Below are 22825 nucleotides of genomic sequence, written 5' to 3' on the forward strand. Positions count from 1 at the left end.
GGCTTGCCCCAGAGATGCGAGGTGTGGTCGTGTCTGCCAATGGGCGTGTGTGTTTGTGTGTGTGTGCGCGCGTGCGTGCGTGTGTGTGTGTGTGTGTGTGTGTGTGTGTACATAACAGAACAACCCCCCCAAATTTATTCTGCTTTTGCAAACCGCCGTCTGAAGTCCTTCGAAGTGATGCAACGGATCCAGTTTTTCATAATGCACCTACTGACTAATGAGTAGCGCTCTTAAATGGAAAGTCACCCCAGCCATTCACGGCTACGATGAACGATGTTTTAGCTACCACGAAGGCAGAAAAAGTTTGCATTTCCTTATACACTTCTCCTGAAATTCATTGGATATTTTTCCCTTCATACAATCAATGTCACAAGACAGTTAATTTGCAAAGCCCAGTTAAGAAATAAAATCCAATTATATTCAAAAATATCCATTGCTTATAATGCTCTTTCTGTGGAAAATTGGTTGAATGGAAAGTCAGGGTTATGCACATACATCCCTTTGTCTCCAGTGCCAGTAGACGGTCCCAACAGTTCCTACATGAAGTTGGAAGTAAGCACTTTCTCTCATATCCCCTCCCCACACTGTTCCAGCACAGGGGCTTCTTTCTGGGACAACAAAACCTCTTTGACTCTCACCCTTAGTGCAGCTGTGGTCAAGACAGAACCTCTGAGGTGAGCAGAGGGCTTCTTGCAGAAAAGCTTCTCAAGGTGTCTGTGGCTCCAGCAGCCAAGAAGAGGAGGAAATAAATGCCTTTGGGACAGCTGTGACATGCTAGAAAGAGCAATGATGCTTGGAGTTGGAGCTGAATTTCCATCTCACTGTGTCACTTATTCTCTGCATGACCTTGGAGACTTGACCTCTCTGAACACCTATTTCTTCCTATGTAAAAAAAAAATTTAAATGCCTACCTCATTTTTTCATTCAACAAACATTTATGAAATGACTAAATGCCAGATTATTTGGGTGTTGAGAATCTGGATCCTTCTCCCATGGAAAAAAGGGGCAGAAGGTGGCCTGTACCCCACACCCCCATATAGTCCTGCTGGGCCAGAGTTGGCAGAAAGAGAGTCTCTTGGATTGTTTTACTTGCTTATTTTGTCCAGCCTAAAATCCTACAATGTAAAATTCACTTGGATTGGCAATTATGCCAATTTTGACATGCAAATACTTGAGAGAAGAATATTAGGCAATATCTTATGTCATTCCTACATATGTGTGAATTAATTAAATCAGATGTCTTAATCTCAGCACCTAAACTGAGATGCACTATAAGAAGCTTTGGTCAAGGGGACTAAATGGAATCCTCATTTGGATCATGATGACAAAGCACAAAGCAAGTCCTATGAATTTTTGATATGTGGGCTTGAGGACTCTGAGTCCTAGAAAGGGAAGGGATATGGGGGCAGCGACTAAGGCGAGAAGGGCTAAAGTTAAACTGTCTCAATTTCAAAGTTTTGTCTATGCTCTGGCTACATCCGAGAACTATATACTACAAAAATGTTTTAAATTCCAAACAAATTTATAAAAATTTAAAACACACTCCTGTACCTCATTTAAAAGAAACAGATGCGTCCCTTAAGTTGTATTCACTCATTCCTTTAGTCACTCAGTGTCTACTCTGTGCAAGGTACAGGTGCTGGAAATGCATGGGCAATTAAGATATATCCTATGAATGAATAAATACAGTAAATTGTTATATGTGTTATGGTGGGAAAAGGAGCATGAGGAAAGAAGTGAAGATGGTTAGGAAATTCATTAAAGAGATGTCTTTGAACTAAGTATTGAAAAATGAGTATCATGTATTAGGAAAAGAACTTTGGGCAGAAGGGGAGACAGAGGTTGGAATTCCAGGTAGATGGAACTGCAGAATCAAGGAATGAAGCAACATGGCACGCTTGAGAAATTACAATTAGTAGATCATGGCCGGAGGGTAGGATGGGAAGTAGAAAGAGAGAAAGCTGGAAAATTATATCACTTTATATATAATCATTTCTTTAAAGCAGGCAAAAGACTTGAATAGACATTTCTCCAGAGGTGACATGCAAATAACCATGCGCACATGACAAATTTCTCAACATTACTAATCATTAGGGAAATGCAAATCAAAACTACAATGAAATACCACCTCACATCCATTAGGATGGCCACTACCAAAAACCAGAAAATAACAAGTGTCAGTGAGGATGTAGATAAATTGAAACCCCGGTGCACCACTGGTGGGAATATAATACGGTAAAGCTGCTGTGGGAAAGCTGTATGGCAGTTCCTCAAAAAATTAAAAATAGAATTACCATATGATCCATTAAATCCACTTCTGGCATTTTATATATATATATAATGAAAGCAAGTTCTCAAAGAGATATTTGTACGCCCACGCTTACAGCAGCATTATCTACAATAACTAAAACATGGAAGCAACCCAAGTGTCCACCGACTTATGAAAGGATAAGCAAAATGTGGTATATACATACAATTGAATATTAATCAGTCTTATAAAGGAAGGAGATTCTGACATATGCTACAACATGTTAACCTTAAGGACATGGTGCTAAATGACATAAGCCAGTCATAAAAAGAGTAATACTGTATGATTCCACTTATAGAAAGTACTTAGAGTGGTCAAAATTATGGAGTCAGAAAGTAGAATGGTGGTTGCCGGGGGCTGGTGGTAGGGAAAATGGGAAGTTATTTTTTAATGGTTATAGAGTCTCAGTTTTACAAGATGAAAAGAGTTATGGAGATGGATATTGGTGATGGGTACATAACATTTTGAGCATATTTAATTCCATGAACTGTACACTTAAAAATGGTTAAGTGGTAAACTTTGTTTTATGTATTTTAGCACAATAAAAAAATTGGAAAAATCAATTAATGCAATTTATCATGTTAACAAACTTAAAAAGAAAAACCATATGATCATCTCAAAAGACGCAGAAAAAAAAAAAAAAAACATTTTACAAGTCCAACATGCATTCTTCACAAAAAATCTCAGCTATGTAGGAATAGAAGGAAACTTCCTTAACCTGCTAAAGGGCATCTACAGAAAGCCTGCAGCTAACATCATACTTAATGGAGAAAGACTAAAAGTGTTGCCCCTAAGATCAGAAACAAGACAAGAATGTCAGATCGCATCACTTCTGCTCAGTGTTATACTGGAGGTTTTAGATAGGGCAAGAAGGAAAGAAGGGAAGGAGGGAGAGAGAGCGGGAGGGAGGGAAGTAGGAAGGGAAAAATAGAAGAGCAAGGAGGAACACTTAAAACAAGTTAAGTATGCTGTAAGAGATATTTTAACACGGATGTGGCGAGTTGGATTGGTCCTTCTAGGCCAAGGCTCTAAAATTCAATGATTTACTGAAGTTTATTTTACTACAGGATAAAAAAAAAATGTTGAAAATTGGGGGAAAAAGAAAAAGAAAAACCACTCATAGTCCACTACCCCACCACACCACTATTAACATTATGGGCATTTCCAATGTGCGTAACTTCCGTATGGGTTTGCACTCAGTCCTCCTCCGTGAGACTCAATATCCATGTTGACAGCAGAAGTTGAATAAATATCTAGAGACAGAGATGGGATATTTTTTGGACCATGAATTGCTTTTGATGCCTTTTCATAGATTTCATGTACAAAGCCAGGTATTATTTAAGGCTGCATATCTGCAGCTGTTTATTGACATAAATTGCTAACTTACTATCCCTTTATACTCTAGATTTTAGAAAAAAATTAATATAAAATATTTAATAAACTGGAATATATCTTATAAGCTAATGTATATGTATATAATCCACAAACTAATATATTAGTTTAAATATTACTAATAAAATGAGTGCCCATATACCCAGCACCCACCTTGAGAAACAGAACTTGACCATTAACTTTGAGGCTTAAGGCCCTCTGTGTGTCCCTTCTCTTCTCAATGCTTTGCTCTACTCCCCAGAGATAAGCACTAGACTGAATTTTGTGTGAATCGGTCTCTTAATTTTGCTTAGAACTTTACCTCCTGTGATGATTAATTTTATGCATCAACTTGGCTAGGCTAGGATGCCCAGTTGTTTGGTCAAACCAGTCTAGATGTTGCTGTGAGGTATATTTCAGATGCGATAAATATTTAAATCAGTAATTTTGAATAAAGAAGGTTACCTTTCATAATGTGGGTGGACCTCATCTGATCTGTTGAAAGCCTTAGGAGAAAAGAATGCGATCCCTGAGAAGGAAGGAATTCTGCCTCCAGACTGCTGTTGGATGCAAGACTGCAACAGCAACTGTTTCCTTTGTCTCCAGCCTGCCAGCCTGCCCAGCAGATTTTGGACTTTCCAGCCCCCACAATTGCATGAGCCAGTTCCTTAAAATCTTTCTCTCTCTTTCTCTCTCTCTCTATATATATCTCCTATTGGTTCTGTTTCTCTGAAAAGCCCTGACTAATAAACCTCCTAAATATGTACTAGTTTTGCCTGCATTTGACTTTTTTGCATACATACAATTCCCCCATTTAAAGTATACAATTCAATGGTTTTTGGTAATTATGCAAAATCACCACAATCAATTTTAGTGCATTTTTATCACCCCCGAAAGAAACCTGTCCTCATTTGCAGTCAATCCCATTTCCTCCAACTCTCCCAGCCCTAGCAAAACACTGATCTACTTTCTGTATCTATAGATTTCTCTGTTTTAGACATTTCATATAAATGGAATTATACATTATGTGATTCTTTGTGACCTGCTTCTTTCACTTAGAATAATGTTTTCAAGTCCATCCATGTTGTAGCATGTCAGTGCTTTATTCCCTTTTATTGCTAAATAATATTCCACTGTGTGGACATAGCACATTTGATTTATACATTCACCAGTTGATGGACATTTGGGTTATTTCCACTTTGGGGCTATTATGAATAATTCTGCTATATTTGAATTTTACATAATATAAATCATACTTAGAATATTCTTCTGTGACTAACATTTTTGACCATACATTAAGGTTTTTTGAGATTCATTCAAGTTGCTGATTGAAACTGTTTTTGAAAATAATTCCTTTTATAAAACCGCACAAAAACCACTTGTTTTATTCCACAACCACTAAACAGTACCTCACACTCCATTTTAAAAATACTGCTCTAGGGTATGTATCAGGGATAGAATCACAGGATCATAGGATTTGTGCATCCTTTCTTTGCTCTACTTTTCAGCAGACTCCTGGGTTTTGTTGCTAATCTGATGGGTATGTTACAGTATCGTTTTGCCTCAGTTTGCATTTTCTCACTCAACCAATGTGATTGAGCGCCAATTCATGTTTGCTGGCTATTTGTCTTTTCTTCTGTTTATTCCCATTTTTTTCCTAGGGGGTATTTTGTTTTGTTTTGTTTTCTAATTGACTTTTAGGAGTTCTGTACATAGTCTGGGTGTCTTTTCTTTCAATTATGTTTTGCAGATGACTTCTCCAAGACTATAGCTTTTTTCCCTGCTACTTTCTTTGGATCAGAAATTTTTAAATGACATATAGTCAAGTTTATCAACCTTTTCCATGTGGTTGGTTAGTTTTGTTTAAGAAATCCATCTCTATCTTGGTGTTGTAAAATATTCTTTTACATTTTCTGCTAAAAGGTTAAGAGTATTTGCCTCCACACCATGTATTGAATCATCCTTTCTTTTCTTCCCTTCCCACATCTGCAATGTCACCTCTGTCCATACTTGTATAGGTCTATTCCTTGGCTGGCTATTTTGTTCCACTGGTTTATTTACCTATACCTATACCAAAGTCACATACTCTTAATCACAGACCTTTATAAGAAGTTCCCTCCATTTGTCCATCAGATGGGTATTGGTTATTTGGGGTCCTTTATGCCCACATTTCAGAATCAGCTTATCAGGTATTAGTGGGATTTTGTTTGGGATTGCTTGAATCTATAGATCAATTTATAGATGGATGAAATTGCCACACTTACAACATTGAATATTTCTCTCCAGAAACATTGTCTCTCTACATATTTAGGTCTTCTCTTATGACCTTCAGTGACATTCATAATGTTCTCCATAAAGGTCTTGCTTGTATTTGTCTTAGGTATCTTATTTTTGTTGTTTTGTTCTACATGTAAGCTTTAAAGTTGAATATACTATATCCTGATTTTGTAAATGGATAATTTATATCACACTCTTAAATTTATGGAAAAAGCTGAGGGAACATCATCTGGTTCATTCTAAATTCTTTTTTGTATGATGGAGATCCCTCATATATGTTCATTCATATGAATAATAAAATATAGTTTTCTAAATACTTTACTAAAAGTATTTGCATCTAACTAAATGTATTAATATCTCATCTATTCTTGAAACACAGAGAACAGATATTTGTATGCTTTGTGTACAAACACAAGATATACATGAACATTCCTACAATCAGTGAATGAAAAGCTGATCCAGAATGGTAGCCTACATTTTTCTGCTTGGGATCACTGTCTTATACAATACTGTGTAACAGCTTTTTTCTTTTTCTTTCTTTCTTTTTTTTTGAAACACACTGAAGATTCACATCACAATTCAATGTTTGATTCTCCTTTTGAGGCTCTAACTGAATTAGTATGTCTCTGCCTAGACACTACAGATTGTTTTGTAGGAATAAAATGGTCTCACTCAGGATATCAAGTTGGGTAATCAGTACAGCAAGTGCCAGACTTCAATGAATCTGATTAAATACAGTATACTTAGGGGGGATTTTATTTGCTGTTACTTTCCTAGCTTTTTCCCTAGCCACTTTGGGTCTCCACTTTGAGAGTTACCCTGGGTTCGGGGAGGGGACCCGAACCCCATCCCCCCTAATCACTGTCTTCCTGCAAGGCCAAGACTTTGGGGGCTTGAGGCTCTTTCTTTTTCCTGGGGCAGTTTCGAACCCAGTGTCCTCTCTCCTTACAGTACACACATTGATCCTTCGCCAGGGGTTCCTTTTTATTGCCTGGCACCATTTTATTGGGCTCCCTAGTCTCCCTAACTGCAGTGGCCAGAAGTTTGTGAAAAATTTTTTCTTGGCGCTTTTCTCTTTTTATTTCCTTTGCTTCTTCTGATTCTGTTATGATAAACCTTTTCAGCCACCTGCACTAATTCTCTTAATGACTTATCTTGCAACCCTTCCAGTCTCTGCAGTTTCTTCCTGATGTCCCTACTAGACTGGTCAATAAAAGCGACTGTCACTGTAGCCTTATGCTCTTCACTACCAGGATCATATGGGATGAACTGACGGAATGCCTCCATGAGTCTCTCCAGGAATGTTGATGGAGACTCATCGGGCCCCTGAGTTATCTCTCTTACCTTAGTCAAATTGGTGGGGCGTTTTGCTGCCCCTCTGAGACCTGCCATGAAAGCCTGGCGGTAGACCTTCAGGTGCGCCCTACCTTCTGCTGAGTTGAAGTCCCAGTTTGGTCTGATTAACGGGAACCCTGCATCTATAACATCAGAGAGGAGAGTAGGTCCCCCATCGTCTCCTGGCACATTCTTTTGAGCTTCCAGGAGGATTCATTGTCTCTCCTTGGTAGTGAACAGGACCTGTAGAAGCTGCTGGCAGTCATCCCAGGTGGGCTGATGAGTAAATAGGAGAGATTCTACAAGGTTAGTGAGACCCTGGGGGTTTTCAGAGAAAGGGGGATTCTGAGATTTCCAGTTGTAAAGATCGGAGGAAGAGAAAGGCCAGTACTGTAAGGGCTGGTTGCCCTCTTCATCAGGGGGCTGTAACCCGCAGGGGGGAGATAGGAAGAGCATCTGGAGGGGCCACTTGTTTACTGTGTGTCCCCTGAGCAGGCCCTCCCTCGGATTCATTTTCTGGTGGGTCCTCCTCTGGTGGAGCGGACGGCTGGGCTGCCTGTGATCGGAAAGAAGGATTGGGAGGGAGAGGGGGGTCAGAAAGAAGCCAGTCCGGGCTGGTGGACGGCAGGACCTCCGGTTTCTTTTTTACTTCTTGGAGAGCAAACACAGCCATTGGACCTGTTAAGGGAACAAAGGGACGGCCCCACAGAGGAGGATCCGTGACTAAATCTTCCCAGACGATGATATAACATGTATGGCCTAGGAGATTTTCAGAATTGAAAAATTTTCTTTTTACCGCTTTGATCAACGGCAGAGAGAAGGGACCTTCAGCAGGCCATCCGAGCTGGAAAGCTGGCCACTCCAGAGAACAAAGTGTTACCCATTTATTCTTTCTAACCGGCACAGACAAATCATTAGCTCTTTCCTTCACGTCATTCCAGTATTTCAGAGTCAGGCTCAAAGGGGTTGAGACAGTCTGCCCCATGTCGCCCCAGAAAATCATCAGTCCCCACACACACACAACCAGACAGACAAAAAACAAAACACCGATGTGCCCCTGCCACGAGCACCACAACCAGATTATCAGAGAACTCGGGAGGGGTCTCTTTCCTAGAGATCTCCCTTGGATCCGAACGTGTTCGTCTCCTGCAGAGGAATCTGGAGCGTCCTCCAGGACTCCTGTGGCGGCTGCGTGCCAGCACGTCTGCCGCACCGATTGACCACTACAGATGGCTCCGCTTTGGAGCCTCAGAAAATCTAAAATCAGACCGGTGATTCCGTCCTGGAACCACTGAAACCAGATTAAAACAGACAGCTTACAGCCAACAACAAAAGAAACAGGCACAGTCAGACAGACAACCGCAGTACCAGCTCGAGCGATCCTCCGTTCTCTAGTCTATGGTCCCAGGGAGAGCGAGCTGATCCCAGACGAGCCCCCAAAAATGTAAGACCCATGCACCAAGCACAAATCCTACATGCTGGAGTGGCTCGCCTCACAAAGACCACAAGAACAGGACCGACCGCTGCAATCAGCAAGAGGGATTTTATTTTTCCATCATGCTGGGGTGCTTTGCCTTTTGGAAAAGCCCCCCCAGTTTACAACGCAAGCACTTTTTCTACAGTTTTTCTTGAAGAGATCTTTATGACAGGATGAGTTGTCGGTTATCAGTGGCACCCTTGGATTTATGGGCAGACTAGCAGGCTGGTACCCCGGTAGATCTGTGGCGCCTTGAGATTTACAGGTGGCCTTTAGTAGGCTGGTAACCCTGATAACAGTGCTTCTTTCAATCGTATATCTTCTTGGCACCTGGCAAGGAGGCTTTTAGATAAGGAACCAACCTGTCAGGGGGACTGTGGGGGGGGGGCATGCCCCTCTTGGAATGTTTAGTGTACTTGGGCCCCCTGCTGCTTAATAGCCCCTTAGAAGCTGCTTTACATTTCAACAGCCCCTTAGAAGCTGCTATACATAAAATGCCTTTAGATATGTTTCCCCATATTAGTAAGCATTTGCAGAAGTGAATTGCACAGGTTAAAGCATTTGCAGAAGCGAATTGCGCAGGTTAAAGGTATACTAGCAAATTGTGCCGGTTAGAGCTATATTTTTCCATTACTAAAATCCCACAAAATCTTCTACCAGTGTTATTAAGTGTGATTCTCATTGGCTGGGAAATCAATGAGTACAGCACATACCATTGTGCTCCTTCCTACCCTCTCTTTCTATTCTTCAGTTACACAGTTCTTTAAGTCTCTTAAAAATTCGTGCTTGGCTATCTGCCACCTCATGACCTTTGCCTCCGCTGTCGTGCCAGAGTCTTCCCCCTGCTGACTCCTCCTAACCCTTATGATCCCAGCTTTAGCTTTATTTCCTCTGGGAAGCTCTCCCTGAAGCCTTGGCCAGGTTAGCTCCCTCTGAAGTTAAATGCTTCCGTGGGGCTCAACTTCCCTATTCTGACAGTCATCACATAAATAATTAGTTTTTGTAAATATAAATAAAGAGTACTCAATAAGTATCAGTTTAATTAGTGAATTAATTCTGCCCAGGAGTCTGTTTTCTTAGAAGGAAAAACCTTAGAAGCTGCGTTAGTAGGTTGCACACATTGCCATCTGAGCATGTCTTCCTTCCTCTATGGGCCACTGCAGTGGGTTGGAAAAGGCTCATGCCCTGTGGTTCTGCATATTGCCAAGGGTGCCTGAGGTGGACAACACAGTTCTAGTTGTCCCCTCGGCTGCCTGGTTTGGGCTTCTGCCCCTGGCCACCTACTCTCTGTGCTTACAAGATTTATACCTCCCCTTGAGATAGAAGTTTTGCTCTGTAACCCACCAAAGATGACTGTAAGAGGAGGTCATGTCCTGGCTTTTCTCCTTCCTGAGTTTAGATTGTGTCACAATCTTAATCTTTCCATTTGGTTACTGAAATTACTTTTTTAGTCTTCACATTCAAGAATCATCTCTTGGAGTTAATACTTTTATTATTTTTATTTAGTTTTTCTTCTCTGTAATGGTTTATCATTAAAAAATTAAACAATAATAATTACAATAAATGTATAATTTACAAAAGCCCTATATTTGTCCATAGGGTTTATACATATAAGCATTACAGTACATTCATTTTAAAAACTAAAATGATTTATAAGAACATGAATTGATTTGAAAGGATATTTATAGCCTGGATATCCATGAAAAAGTAAGTAACTATATAAATGAAGAGTCATAAGTTTACATAAATATAAGAAGCATTAAATTCTAAAATATTTTCTCTATGGTATTCCTGAATTTTTCACTAAATAAAAACTCTGTAATAAAATATCTTAGGGTCCATATAACAAGTATTAAGAGATTAAAGATTCCGTTGCATTCTAAAATGTAGTCTTTGTTGGATTCAAAATGCTGCGTAATCATCTGTAGAAGTAGTGTGGGTAAACAGCAGGAGGCTTTAGCAGGAGTAAATCCTGACTGTGGGAGAATCCAACCTCTGTGTTCCTGACACACTGCCGTCCATCTGCATCTTCTTTGGCTGCGTGGAGGGTGAAGACATAGAAGAAGTAACCTGCAAGTTTGCAGAGAGAGTCCCTGCTGATGCAGCAGCTAAGCCACGAATGTCCTTTGCTCTAAATTTTTTTCTCCATGAAGGTGCTCTCCTAAAGTTTTTATCATCGTGTTCATCAAATCTTCTGTCAGTCCCCATGACCAAAAGGTTGTTAAATTCTCTTTGTAAGACAGCACGAGCCTGTGTATTCCGCGTTGGGATCCGTAACAATAGCGCCAGTGCGTTGAAGTCAAAGGTTTCATCTAAGGCCAGAAGGGCACCGTGAACGCCACTCCCTAAAAGATTCTTTGCATATGCTTTAAGGCCAATTGACAGGATCCAGCGAATCACTCGATCATTGCTCCAAACAAGCACATCTTTTACTTCATTCTGACTTTCTTCTCTTTTTCTTTCCAGTTCTTTTCGGTCATAGTTTAATCTTCTCAGGCACATCATTCCACACTGGAAACTGTTTCTGTGGAAACCGTCGACCATTTTCAGCTGCCCGCGGAGGTCCTTCTTGGTCAGGTGGTCCAGCATCCTGGCGTCCACCAGGCACTGCATGAAGTAGCTGCAGTACTGAGGGAGGCCCAGGCTGGGCAGCCACTCGTTCCCAATCCACTCGTGGTTCATGTCCCCATATGCGAGTGTTGTTTGCGACGTGGGAGGGGCGGACGGGCTGGTAAGAGACATGATCTCTTGGGTGGCCAGCCTCAGCTTCAGCCTATGCAGGGGGTTGCTGATGCCGATCTCACGCTTCATGTCGGTGTCCGACAGGGTTGACATGATGGCCCCGCTCTTCACGTTGGCTCGGCAGGCAGCCACATACCAGGCGGGCATCCCCACCCAGAGCTCCAACCACACAACTACGGTCGGCCCATCCCACTGGGCAAAAGGCAAACCTTGTCTTCGGGCTTCATCGAGCAATTCATGCTTTTTTGGAAGTTTACGATTTTTTTCAGCCTGTCCTCCCAATTTGCTCAGTGACAAGGCATCTTGAGATGCATTATCTGTCTCTGAAACACCAGGGTGTCGTAATGATTCTTTGCCAGCTTGACCAGGTCGGCCCTTTTCTTTCTTGCCAAACAAGCGGCTGATAGAGGACTTGATGCACTTCTTCTTTGGGGCTTTGTGGCGCGAGTCTTGGCTGCTGTTACTACTGCTGGGATTGCTCACGGGACCATCCTGGGGGCCTGTCGAGTTTCTCACATCCATGGCGTCCTCATCTTCACCATCAGACACTTCGACATCGCTCTCAAAAGCTTGTGCTGCATTTGCTAAGACACTAGCCTGTTGGGCACGTTCCCAATCCTCTTCACTAAGAGTTTGTACCTTGGAAGGCTCATCCCGTAGAGCAGTTAGGCGGCCTTTCTGGGGGCGCCGCAACACTGCACTGGTGCTGTAGGAATCTGTGTGACTGTCTGCCACAGAGCACCTGAAATCTGGGACACTGCCCAAGTGGGGTCGGCCATGATGAAGTGAAGCACCTCTTAGTCTCATTTGGTCTAGTTCAGCCCTCAGTGCTTCAATGATTAAGAGGAGCTGATCCTTATCATGTTGTGTATCTTCCAATTGCTTTTTTGCATTTTCAACTTCTCCTAACAGAGAATTCTTATCTTCTAGAGCAGCCATTCTCTCTTTCAGATGAAGCTGGAGCCTCTCATTAGATTCTGAAAGAAGCTTGTCAACAGTGTCTGATAAACATTTATTATGCTCTTCATTCATTTTTTCTCTCTGCCTTGCCCGCTGCAGTTCTTGGTTCTTTTCCTCCAGCTGTGCCTCCATCTGTCTTAACCTTTCTTCAGTGTTGCCCTGTCTCTCTTCAGCCTTCGAGAGCGCTGCCACCCTCTGGGCCAGCTCCGCCTCCACCTCCGGGAGTGTCTCGGCTTTCCTCATGGTCTGCTGCAGCTTTTGCTCCACTAATTCCAGCCGTTCCTGTAACTGGCGGTTTTTATCCTCAGTCTGGCGATGCATAGAGTCTTTGTTTGCAATTTCATTTTCAAGTTTATCATTGAGGTCATGCACAGACATGGCTTCACGCTGTGCAGCGAGGGAGCATTTTTCAAGAGTAGTGATTCTCTCTTCCATGTCTTCCTTTTGGACCATGGCTTCTCGAATGTCCCGTTGCAATTTCGTGTTCATCTCCTCAGATTTGATCAAGTCTTCCCTGGCCGTGTAGAGATCTTCCTCCAGCTCTGCCACGTGACTGATTCTCTCTGCCATGTCTTCCATTAGGGCCATGGCTTCACGCATGTCCCGTTGCAATTTCGTGTTCATCTCCTCAGATTTGATCAAGTCTTCCCTGGCCGTGTAGAGATCTTCCTCCAGCTCTGCCACGTGACTGATTCTCTCTTCCATGTCTTCGTTTTGGGCCATGGTTTCATGAATGTCCCTTTGCAATTTCAAGTTCATCTCCTCAGATCTGATCAAGTCTTCCCTGGCTGTGAAGAGATCTTCCTCCAGCTCTGTCATGTGACTGATTCTCTCTTCCATGTCTTTGTTTTGGACCATGGCTTCACGGATGTCCTGTTGCAATTTCGAGTTCATCTCCTCAGATTTGATCAAGTCTTCCCTGGCCGTGTAGAGATCTTCCTCCAGCTCTGCCACGTGACTGGAGAGGGCGGCCAGTTGCTCTTTCATTGGGCTCTGCTCCCTCAATTGCTTGTCTATGACTTCCTGGAGCTCTATAACTTTAGCAAGGTCCTCCTCGTGGCTTAATGAACCATCAGAAGATCTCTTTCCATTCATGCTCGGGGTATTTTCTTTTTCATGGTTCATCTCAAGTGCTCCATCTGTTAGTGTTTTTTTCTGCTTATTCTGTTCTTTAAGAATCTTTAGCTCTTCGTGTGTGGCACCTAATTCTTTTTCTAACAAACCACACCTTTCAAGTGCTACTCGTAATCTCTCTCTCAGCTTTTCATCCAGAGTTTTGTGGTGCTCAAACAATGACTTCAGTGCTTTGAGCACTTCGACTTCGCTGGACACACCTGCTGGGGACTGTGCCTGTCTCTTCACCACGGTCATCTTGAGAGACCTCTCGTGCCTAGAGACAAGGCATTCCAAATGTTCTAAAAGCAGCCTGGTGTTGTTCCTTTCTGCTTTCAGTTCAGCAATTTCTTCTTCCCTTTCAAGGAGCTCCTCCCTGCATACATTCAGTTCCTTCATAAGTGCAGCAAACTCCTGTGGAAGTGCAGTTTTGAGCTGGCTCTGCAAGGAATCTCTTTCATGACCAACTTCGTGTAATTTCCCCTGGGTTAATGCCAGCATTTCTTGAGTCTCTCTAAGAGTGTCCAGAAGTCGGTCCCTTTCTTCTAGCATGGAGACGATCAACTGTTCTATATGTGAATCTGCGTCTGCCTGTGAAGGGGAGCTGGATGCATGGCTCCCACTTCCTCCTGGGGAGCCTTCGGCTTCACTGATGGTTGGCATCACCTCACGCATCATCTGGAAATAAAAGACCCAGACTAGAATCATTAAGAGCAGAATACAGGTTCCCGTAAATCTGCAATTACATAAGTATCTGCAGCTAATACATGAAAGGTTCACAGCCTCTTTATTCTCAGATCTGTTACACTTTGTATGCAAATAAGTTGGGAAAGCATACACCGGCAAATATTAAGTGCAGGAACACACACCATGAAGATACTCACAGGGACAATAACCCTGTGAAGGGGTCAAGACCAGGGGACTGTGTAGGGACCCGAATGCCCCAAGGGATCACACCCCGATCACATAAGCCCTTCTCGGCCACACCCCATCATGGCGCTGGTTGCCCTTCTCTTCCGTATTCTCCTTCCCGCCGTCGCGAATTACACACCAATCAGCTCCCCCCAAACCCCATGCGGTATGCTAAGTAGGGATTGTATTTTAAGCCAATCAGCTTTCCCCTTAAAGCCCTATATATGTGTGTGTATGTGCTGCCTAATAAACGGGCTCTCTCCGGTGGATCGTCGACTGGTGTCGACTCGTCCTTTCATTTGGTGCAGAAACCCGGGACGGAGTTTCTCTCGAGCGGTGACACTTTTCAGAGCGCAGTGACAGCACCTTCCGAGTCGCCCCTCAGGTCTCCCTCGAGCTGTAACACTCCATCCTGCCAGGACTGGCCTCCCTTTCACCACTCACCATTGACGGTCCACCCTCGTCCATTGTTTTTGGCTCTGGCTTCTTCCACTCACCACCGGCTCATCATTAGGTAAGCCCCCTTTTCTAAAGAGCACCGGCCATTTTCAGACTACCACAGGGAGTCTAGATTGTCCGGTAGCTCCTAACACCCATACCCACCCCACCACGGTCTTCACGACCACTATAACAGGTTCCAAAGCCCCGGTAAACTTTTACTTTCATTTTTGGAGGTTAAAAGCCCCATTCTGTTCTCTCCTTCCCTCTTTCACCCTCTTGTCCACCACTCTCTTCTAATCTCTGTCCGATTTCCGTCTCTCTCCACTTCCCAGGTCCGGGACCCGACCAGAAAATCCTGGCACTAGGTTCCTTCAGGCACCGGGCTTTTGCCCTAGAGAAGTGGAGGTCTGAGTGATGACCCACACCTCCCTTCTCTCCTCCTGGTTTGTACCTGAACCTGCCCGGACTGACGTGACCTACTGGGGACACCCTCTAGGATCCCGTCTTTCAGAACCAGCCGAAGGATCTGTCTTATCACTAATCTCTGTCCGATTTCTGTCTAAATTCCCATTAAGAGACCAGAATGGGCGCTTCCTCCTCCTCCCTAGGGGACTCTCCACTTCAGTGCCTTCTGAACAACCTCACGAACCTTTCCCTCAGGCTGGATATTGAGCCCAAACTCCTCACCAAATTCTGTACACAAGATTGGCCTTATTATCCTTTAGATAATCAAAACACATGGCCCCCTGAGGGCACACTAGATCCTAACATTCTATGAGACCTCTTTAACTACTGCCAGCGCCTAAAAAAATGGAAGGAGATCCCCTACATCGAGGCTTTTCGCCTCTTGGCTCAGAACCCCGCCCTCTGCTCCTCCTGTGCTCCCTCTCAAGTCCTTTTAGCCTGTAAACACTCTTCACAGTCACCCCTCGATCCTTGCACCTTCGACCCTGCTGATGAACCCCCACCTTACCGATCTCCTCCTCCCCCAGTGCCTCCGGCGTCCGCTCCTCCTCCCCCATTATCCACGTCACCTTCTGCACCTCCAGCGCCATCCACTCCCCCGTCTTTACCCTCACCTACCCCTGACTCACTAAGCCCCCCTTTCACCCGTTCCCGAGGTCCTCCCCCTGCCCCTCTAACAATCGCCCCACTATGTGAGGTAGCTGGGGCTGAAGGAGTAGTTAGGGTCCATGTTCCCTTTTCCCTAGCTGACCTTACAGAATTAGAAAAAAGACTAGGCTGGGCCGAGCCGTGGCGCACTCGGTAGAGTGCTGCACTGGGAGTGCAGCAACGCTCCCCCCGCGGGTTCGGATCCTATATAGGAATGACCGGTGCACTCACTGGCTGAGTGCCGGTCACGAAGAAACGACAAAAAAAAAAAAAAAAAAGAAAAAAGACTAGGCTCTTTCTCTACCGACCCTACCACCTACATTAATGAATTCCAATGGATCCTACAGCCTCACACATCATGACATCTTCATGCTCCTAGCCAATACCCTCCTCCCTGAGGAACGCCACAGGGTCTGGGAAACAGCCCAAACCCATGCCACTGACACCCATCATACCAATCCAGATCACCCGCCAGACCCCCAAGCAGTCCCAGAACAGGAACCTAATTGGGATTATAACACAGCCCAGGGAATCCAGGCTCGAGACCGTTTTGCCTCTTGCTTAATAATTGGCCTCAAAAAATCGGCTTGCAAGGTCGTCAGTTTCCAAAAAATTCAAGAAATTGTCCAACAAAAGGAGGAAACTCCCTCTGAGATCCTCAATAGATTAACTCAGGCCTTTCAACAATACACTAACTGAGACCCCAATTCAGAAGACGGCCGGCATGTCCTTATGAACTATTTTCTGGCCCAATCCTACCCCGACATTAAAACTAAACTTAAAAAATTAGAGCAGGGTCCTGCAACCCCTCCGACCAAAATCCTGTCAGTGGCCTTCAAGGATTTTCATAATCGGGAGGAGGAAAAAGAACATCGAAAACAAAAGGCCGACCACGCCAACTTCCAGATGTTGGCCCGGAGTATCAAACCCCCTGGGCGCCCTCCCACAGCCTCCACCTCTAAGCCTCCACCTGGGGCCTGCTTTAAATGTGGAAAGGAAGGGCATTGGGCCAAGGCTTGCCCCACCCCCAGGCCACCCACCACTCCTTGTCCAAAATGCAAAAAGAAGGGACATTGGGGATCTGATTGCCCCCGTTCCCGAAGGGGTGAGGGACCAACTGCCCCACAGTCCCCCGAACTGTGGACACCACCTATGGTAGGCCTTGCTGAGGAGGACTGATGGAGCCTTGGGCCCTTCCCAACCATCTCTATAACAAAGCAGGAGCCCAGGGTATCCATGGTTATGGACGGCCACCCAATATCTTTCCTCCTGGACACTGGAGTCACCTTTTCAGTCTTAAGGGAATATAAAGGCCCCACCACCTCCAGCAGCTCTCCTATAGTCGGGGTAGGAGGTAAACAAATCTTTCCCCCCCAAACCCCTCTTTTAACCTGCTGCCTTCAAGGCACTCAATCCGTTTTCTCCCATTCTTTCCTAGTCATGCCACAATGCCCCGTCCCCTTGTTGGGTCAGGACATTCTATCACGGCTTCAAGTCTCCATTACCTTGCCCCTGTCCTCTTCCTCTTCCCCCGTTTCCTTCCTCCTAGCGCTAGTTCAAGCCCAAGATCCTACTAATTCCACCCCTCCAAAAAAGTCCTTACCCATCCTGACGCACCCTGTTAACCCCACAGTTTGGGACACTGCCAGCCCCGCTCTGGCCCAGTGTTCCCCTGTACACATAAAACTAAAAGACCCCTCCAAATATATTTGCCAGGCTCAGTATCCATTAACCACAGCAGCCCTCCTCGGGTTAAGCCCCATCATTCAGGACCTATTAAAAAAGGGGTATCTCTGTCCCACTCGCTCCCCTTTCAATACTCCCATACTCGCTGTACTCATTTCTCGGTTCTGGACTTAAAAGATGCCTTCTTTTCCATAACCCTGGAAACCGATACTCAAGACATTTTTGCCTTCACATGGACTGACCCCCACTCCCGTCACTACAGGCCCTTCTAACAGCCCCTGCACTTCATCTCCCTGATCTAACTAAACCCTTTTTCCTCTATGTTCATGAAAATGTGGGACAAGCTCTAGGCGTCCTAGGACAGAATTATGGCCCCTCCTTTGCCCCTGTAGCATACCTATCAAAACAGTTAGACCCCACTGTACAAGGCTGGGCCCCCTGTCTAAGAGCCCTAGCAGCGGGGCAGTGGCTGCATAAGGAGGCATCTAAATTAACATTTGGGGCACCTCTTACCATTGACTCACCACATCACCTTAAAGACATCCTTACCTATAAGGCTCTCCACTCCCTCCCACCTTCCAGAATTCTAACCCTCCTATCCTCGTTTCTGGAAAATCCTGCCCTATCCTTCAATACCTGCCCACCCCGAAACCCGGCTACTCTACTGCCTATACCAGATTCCAACACGCCTTTGCACAGCTGCGTAGAAAGCCTTCAGAATTTCATACCTTACCACTCTTCCATCACTGAGAGGCCCCTGTCTCACGCTGATCTCGCATGGTTCATGGATGGATCCTCATTCAAGGAAGGAAATACTGATTACGCAGGTTATGCCATAGTCTCCCTTGATTCGGTTATAGAAGCTTTACCCAGGGGTCCTACCAACCAGCAGGCTGAACTTATTGCTGCCATGCGAGCCTGCGTTCTAGCTGAAGGAAAAACTCTTAACTTATACACTGACTCCAAATATGTCTTTCATATACTTCTCTCTCATGCCGCCATATAGAAAGAACGCGGTCTGCTTAACACTAAGGGTAACACAATCACCAATTCAGCTTTAATCTCCACCTAAATCGAGGCGTCCCATTTACCTTGTAAATTAGGAGTCATTCATTGCAGATCCAACCAGAGGGACGATTCCCCAATCACTCGCGGGAATTGTAAGGCTGACCTTGCCGCACGCACTGCGGCACGGCACCCACAGACACAAAACGAACTTCCCATTCTTCCTTAAGGCCCCAAGGGTTCACAGACACCCTCTCAGCCCCAACCGCCTAATGATGATAAGTCCTTTCTCGCTTGCTCCATGACCTGTTTAACTCTAGCCCCCAAGCTTTATCCCAGTTTTTACAAGCCTTCTTCTCAATCACCCCATCTGACAAAGCCCTCTTGCAAACAAAAATCTCCTCCTCATGCACAATCTGCCAGCATACCAATCCTAACACCCCTCTCAAACCTGGGCCATACCCCTCCCACCAGGCCAGAGATCTCACACCCACATCCGACTGGCAAGTTGATTTTACACACATGCCTTCCGTCCGGTGCCTCAAATACCTCTTGGTGTTTGTTGATACCTTTTCAGGATGGGTAGAGGCATTCCCAACATCCAATAAAAAGGCCTCCACCATAGCCCAGACTCTCCTTTCCCAAATCATCCCACGATTTGGGATGCCCACTTCCATTCAATCTGACAATGGACCTGAATTTACCTCCCAGATAGTACAAAAACTCTCCCAGTCACTCTCTCTCCCCTGGCACCTACATTGCCCTTACCGACCTCAGGCATCTTAAGGTAGAAAGAACCAACAGAACCTTAAAAGACATACTAACTAAATTATCTCTGGAATTACACCTTGATTGGGTCCGTCTCCTACCTCTCGCTCTACTCAAGGCCAGAGCTCTCCCAAAGAGGCCCTCCAATCTTTCCCCTTTTGAAGTCATGTATGGTAGGCCCCTCCTACCCCCGGGGATCACAGCAACTGAAGGACCCATACCACCCGCCATGGCCTTACCCTCGCTCTCCCACCTTCACACCGAATTATGGAAGCACCAGGACTGGCTACTTCCAGATCCGTCACTTTCCACAAATAACCTTTCACTCAGCCCAGGCCAATTAGTATTCTACACTTCCCCAGAACCCAAAACCCCCCTAACCCCTAAGTGGGAAGGCCCATGTCCTGTCATCCTTTGCACTCCGATCGCTGCTAAACTTGCCCTGCCAGGTAATCCATTTACACCTGGCAATGAATCATTTCTGAAACACTCATCTTTCTCACCCACACCTCGCCGGCTCTCTCTCCTGAAAATTGTTTTCTTTGTGCCTCTCTCATGCGACCGCTCCTGGTGGCTGTCCCCTTAAATGCATCCCTTCCTCTCAATGCTACCTCCTCCCCACCACCAGAACACCTTAACCTTCCAGGCGTCCCTCTCTGGGAGCTCTACGACAAAGACAACAATACTCTGTTGCCCCGTCACTGTCTCATCGGAAGCTCTTCCTCCCTAACTGCTCCCCCGTCTTATTGTGATCTTAACACAACCATTCATACCCACACCGTCGCCCCACCAGGCTCTTTCTTCTGGTGCAATGGAACCCTCTCTACCTCCATCCTGCCTAATCTTAATGTCCCATGCCTTCTTGTCACCATCGTCCCTCAACTCACTCTGTATTCCAATTCAGTACTGTTCTATCTTCTTCACCCTCCCTCAAGACAAAAAAGGGCCGCCTTCCCCCCAATCATGGTCGGTGTTTCCTTAACAACATCAGCAGTCAGAGCCGGCCTGTCGGGAGGAGCCTTAGGACACAGATTATGGGCGGTTGAAGACATCAATGCTAAACTTGAAGGGGCTCTGACCTCCACTGCCGAATCTCTTTCCTCTCTACAGAGACAGATCACCTCTTTAGCTCAGGTCACCCTCCAAAACCGCAGAGCACTAGACCTCCTCACTGCAGAAAAATGAGGTACTTGCATCTTCCTTGGGGAAGAATGCTGTTACTATATCAATGAATCCGGTCTGGTGGAAACAAACATCATCAAACTCACCGACTCGGCTTCCAGCCTACGAACCACATCCAGTTCTAACCCCTTTTCCTCCTTTATCTTAAGCCCTGTCCTAACTTGGATTTGGCCCATTTTGGGACCTCTAATCATTATCCTCATAACCTGCCTTTTCTTGCCCTGTATCATTAGGTTTCTTCAAGCCCAAGTGGGAAAAATCTCTAATCAGGCCTTTAACCAGCTTTTGCTTAGAAACTACCAGCTTCTAGGTACCGATGAACCCCCCACCTCATCTCGTGAGCGCCTCAGCCGATGCTGAAGAGACACCACCTTCCAGAGGGAACGCGTCCTACACGCCCTCGCCACCGACGCCTGGCTGCTCCCTCCAGTCTCCAGCTACGAACAATGGAACCGGTGCATGTGCGACTTGTGGCTTCACGGAACGTTTATGGACTTTTCCCCTTTATGAAATTACTTGTTTCTCCACCCTCCTTTGGGGTTTCATAATCGGTATTTATGTACCTTCCTCCCTTTACCCCCCCACAACGCCCCAGTTCAGCAGGAAGTAGCTCGATGACTTCAACGTCCCCTTTCCTAAAACAAGAAAAAGGGAGGAATGTAGGGACCCAAATGCCCCAAGGGGTCACAGCGAGGAATGTAAGAACCCAAATGCCACAAGGGATCACACCTGGATCACGTAAGCCCTTCTCGGCCACACCCCATCATGGCGCTGGTTGCCCTTCTCTTCCATATTCTCCTTCCCACCGGCCCGAATTACACACCAATCAGCTCCCCCCAAACCCCTTGCGGTATGCTAAGTAGGGATTGTATTTTAAGCCAATCAGCTTTCCCCTTAAAGCCCTATATATGTGTGTGTGTGCTGCCTAATAAACGGGCTCTCTCCGGTGGATCGGCAACTGGTGTCAACACGTCCTTTCAGACTGCCCCTCACATAAAGAGCAAACCCAGCAGTATTTTGTTTGCAAAGCTGTACTTTTTAGTTGTTGAGAACAAGTGTGCTTCAGGTACCTATTTTTCCAACTTCCCGGTGGGGGGAGAGCAAGTCAAACACACACGCCACCCAGTCACTTTTCAGGAAAAGCAGAGAAGGAGCACAGAGCCAGCAGCACTGACAGGTACAGAACCCATCAGGCATCTTATAGGAATGTGTGCAGTCAGCTCCTGGGAAGGACTGACGGCTCCCTGAATTCTTGGGCTGGATTTGGTGAGCACTAAAGGAAGGGACTCGTGAAGCGTTGGGAGAGGTTTCTCCAATGGTTGGTCAGTCAACCTAACTTACCTCAGTTTCCAGCCCAAAGTCAAATTCCACGATGGAAATAGAGCCAGCAGGTCCGGACAGCCGGGGATGTCTAGGAGGGAAGGAAAAGTGATAGGTGAGTCAATGAGAGGTGATGAAGGGTCGCCAACACACAGACGGGGCGAGGGCAAGGAGGCCGCTCCCGAGGGTCCGGGCCGCAGTCCGGGCACGGTGGACCCCCGGCGCCCCTCACGGTGAGGCTGAACCCCGGCCCAGCCGCGTCCCACTCTCTGTGCCCGAATCAGGTGCTGCAGAAGCCGCGGCCACCACGGCACTGACGAGGCACTGACGACCGTTTCCAAGGAGCCTGCACCAGCTGGGATTCTAGAACCCACGATGGGTCCCGGCTCGTGGGGCCGGGGGAAGGGCAGCGCGTGGCCCCGAGAGCGCGTCCCTTCGGCCCCAGTCAGTAAAGCCGGCCTGTGGCCGGACACTGGAAGAGCCTCTTGGAGTTAATAGTATAATTTGATGTCTTTGCATTGATCTGTCCCAGGGAGGATGCCTCAGGGTGTGTGCGCATGATCTGTGCATGCGTATGCATGTGTGTGCCCACACGTGTGCATATGTGCGTGCGTGGGTGCCATACATGTGCACTCAGCATTTCTTCACGGCGATTATCATCTTCCAGTGGGCCTGGAGCCGTATGCGTTGCAGCACACTTTGTTTCTATGTCATTTTTCCTATGATATGTAGCAAATTCTTTGAGTTGATTTCCATGAGTGCTGATTGATTTTCACCAAACCATCTTACCTCTTTCAGTCTCTTCCTTTTGTGAC

The 22825-nt window shown here is 45.6% G+C and overlaps 1 protein-coding gene across 1 annotated transcript; it reads right to left on the bottom strand.

Moving 5' to 3' along the window:
* Window positions 1-10724: 10724 nt before the first annotated feature.
* Window positions 10725-14261, bottom strand: LOC134384837 (liprin-alpha-1-like). The gene is made up of 2 exons (XM_063106615.1): window positions 13430-14261; window positions 10725-13033 (listed from the first exon to the last, which is right to left on the bottom strand). The coding sequence occupies exons 1-2, from the start codon at window positions 14259-14261 to the stop codon at window positions 10725-10727; spliced, it is 3141 nt and encodes a 1046-aa protein (XP_062962685.1).
* Between the last annotated feature and the right edge of the window lie 8564 nt (window positions 14262-22825).

This window comes from Cynocephalus volans, chromosome 8 (genome assembly GCF_027409185.1).
Source record: "Cynocephalus volans isolate mCynVol1 chromosome 8, mCynVol1.pri, whole genome shotgun sequence".
Classification (NCBI taxonomy): domain Eukaryota; kingdom Metazoa; phylum Chordata; class Mammalia; order Dermoptera; family Cynocephalidae; genus Cynocephalus; species Cynocephalus volans.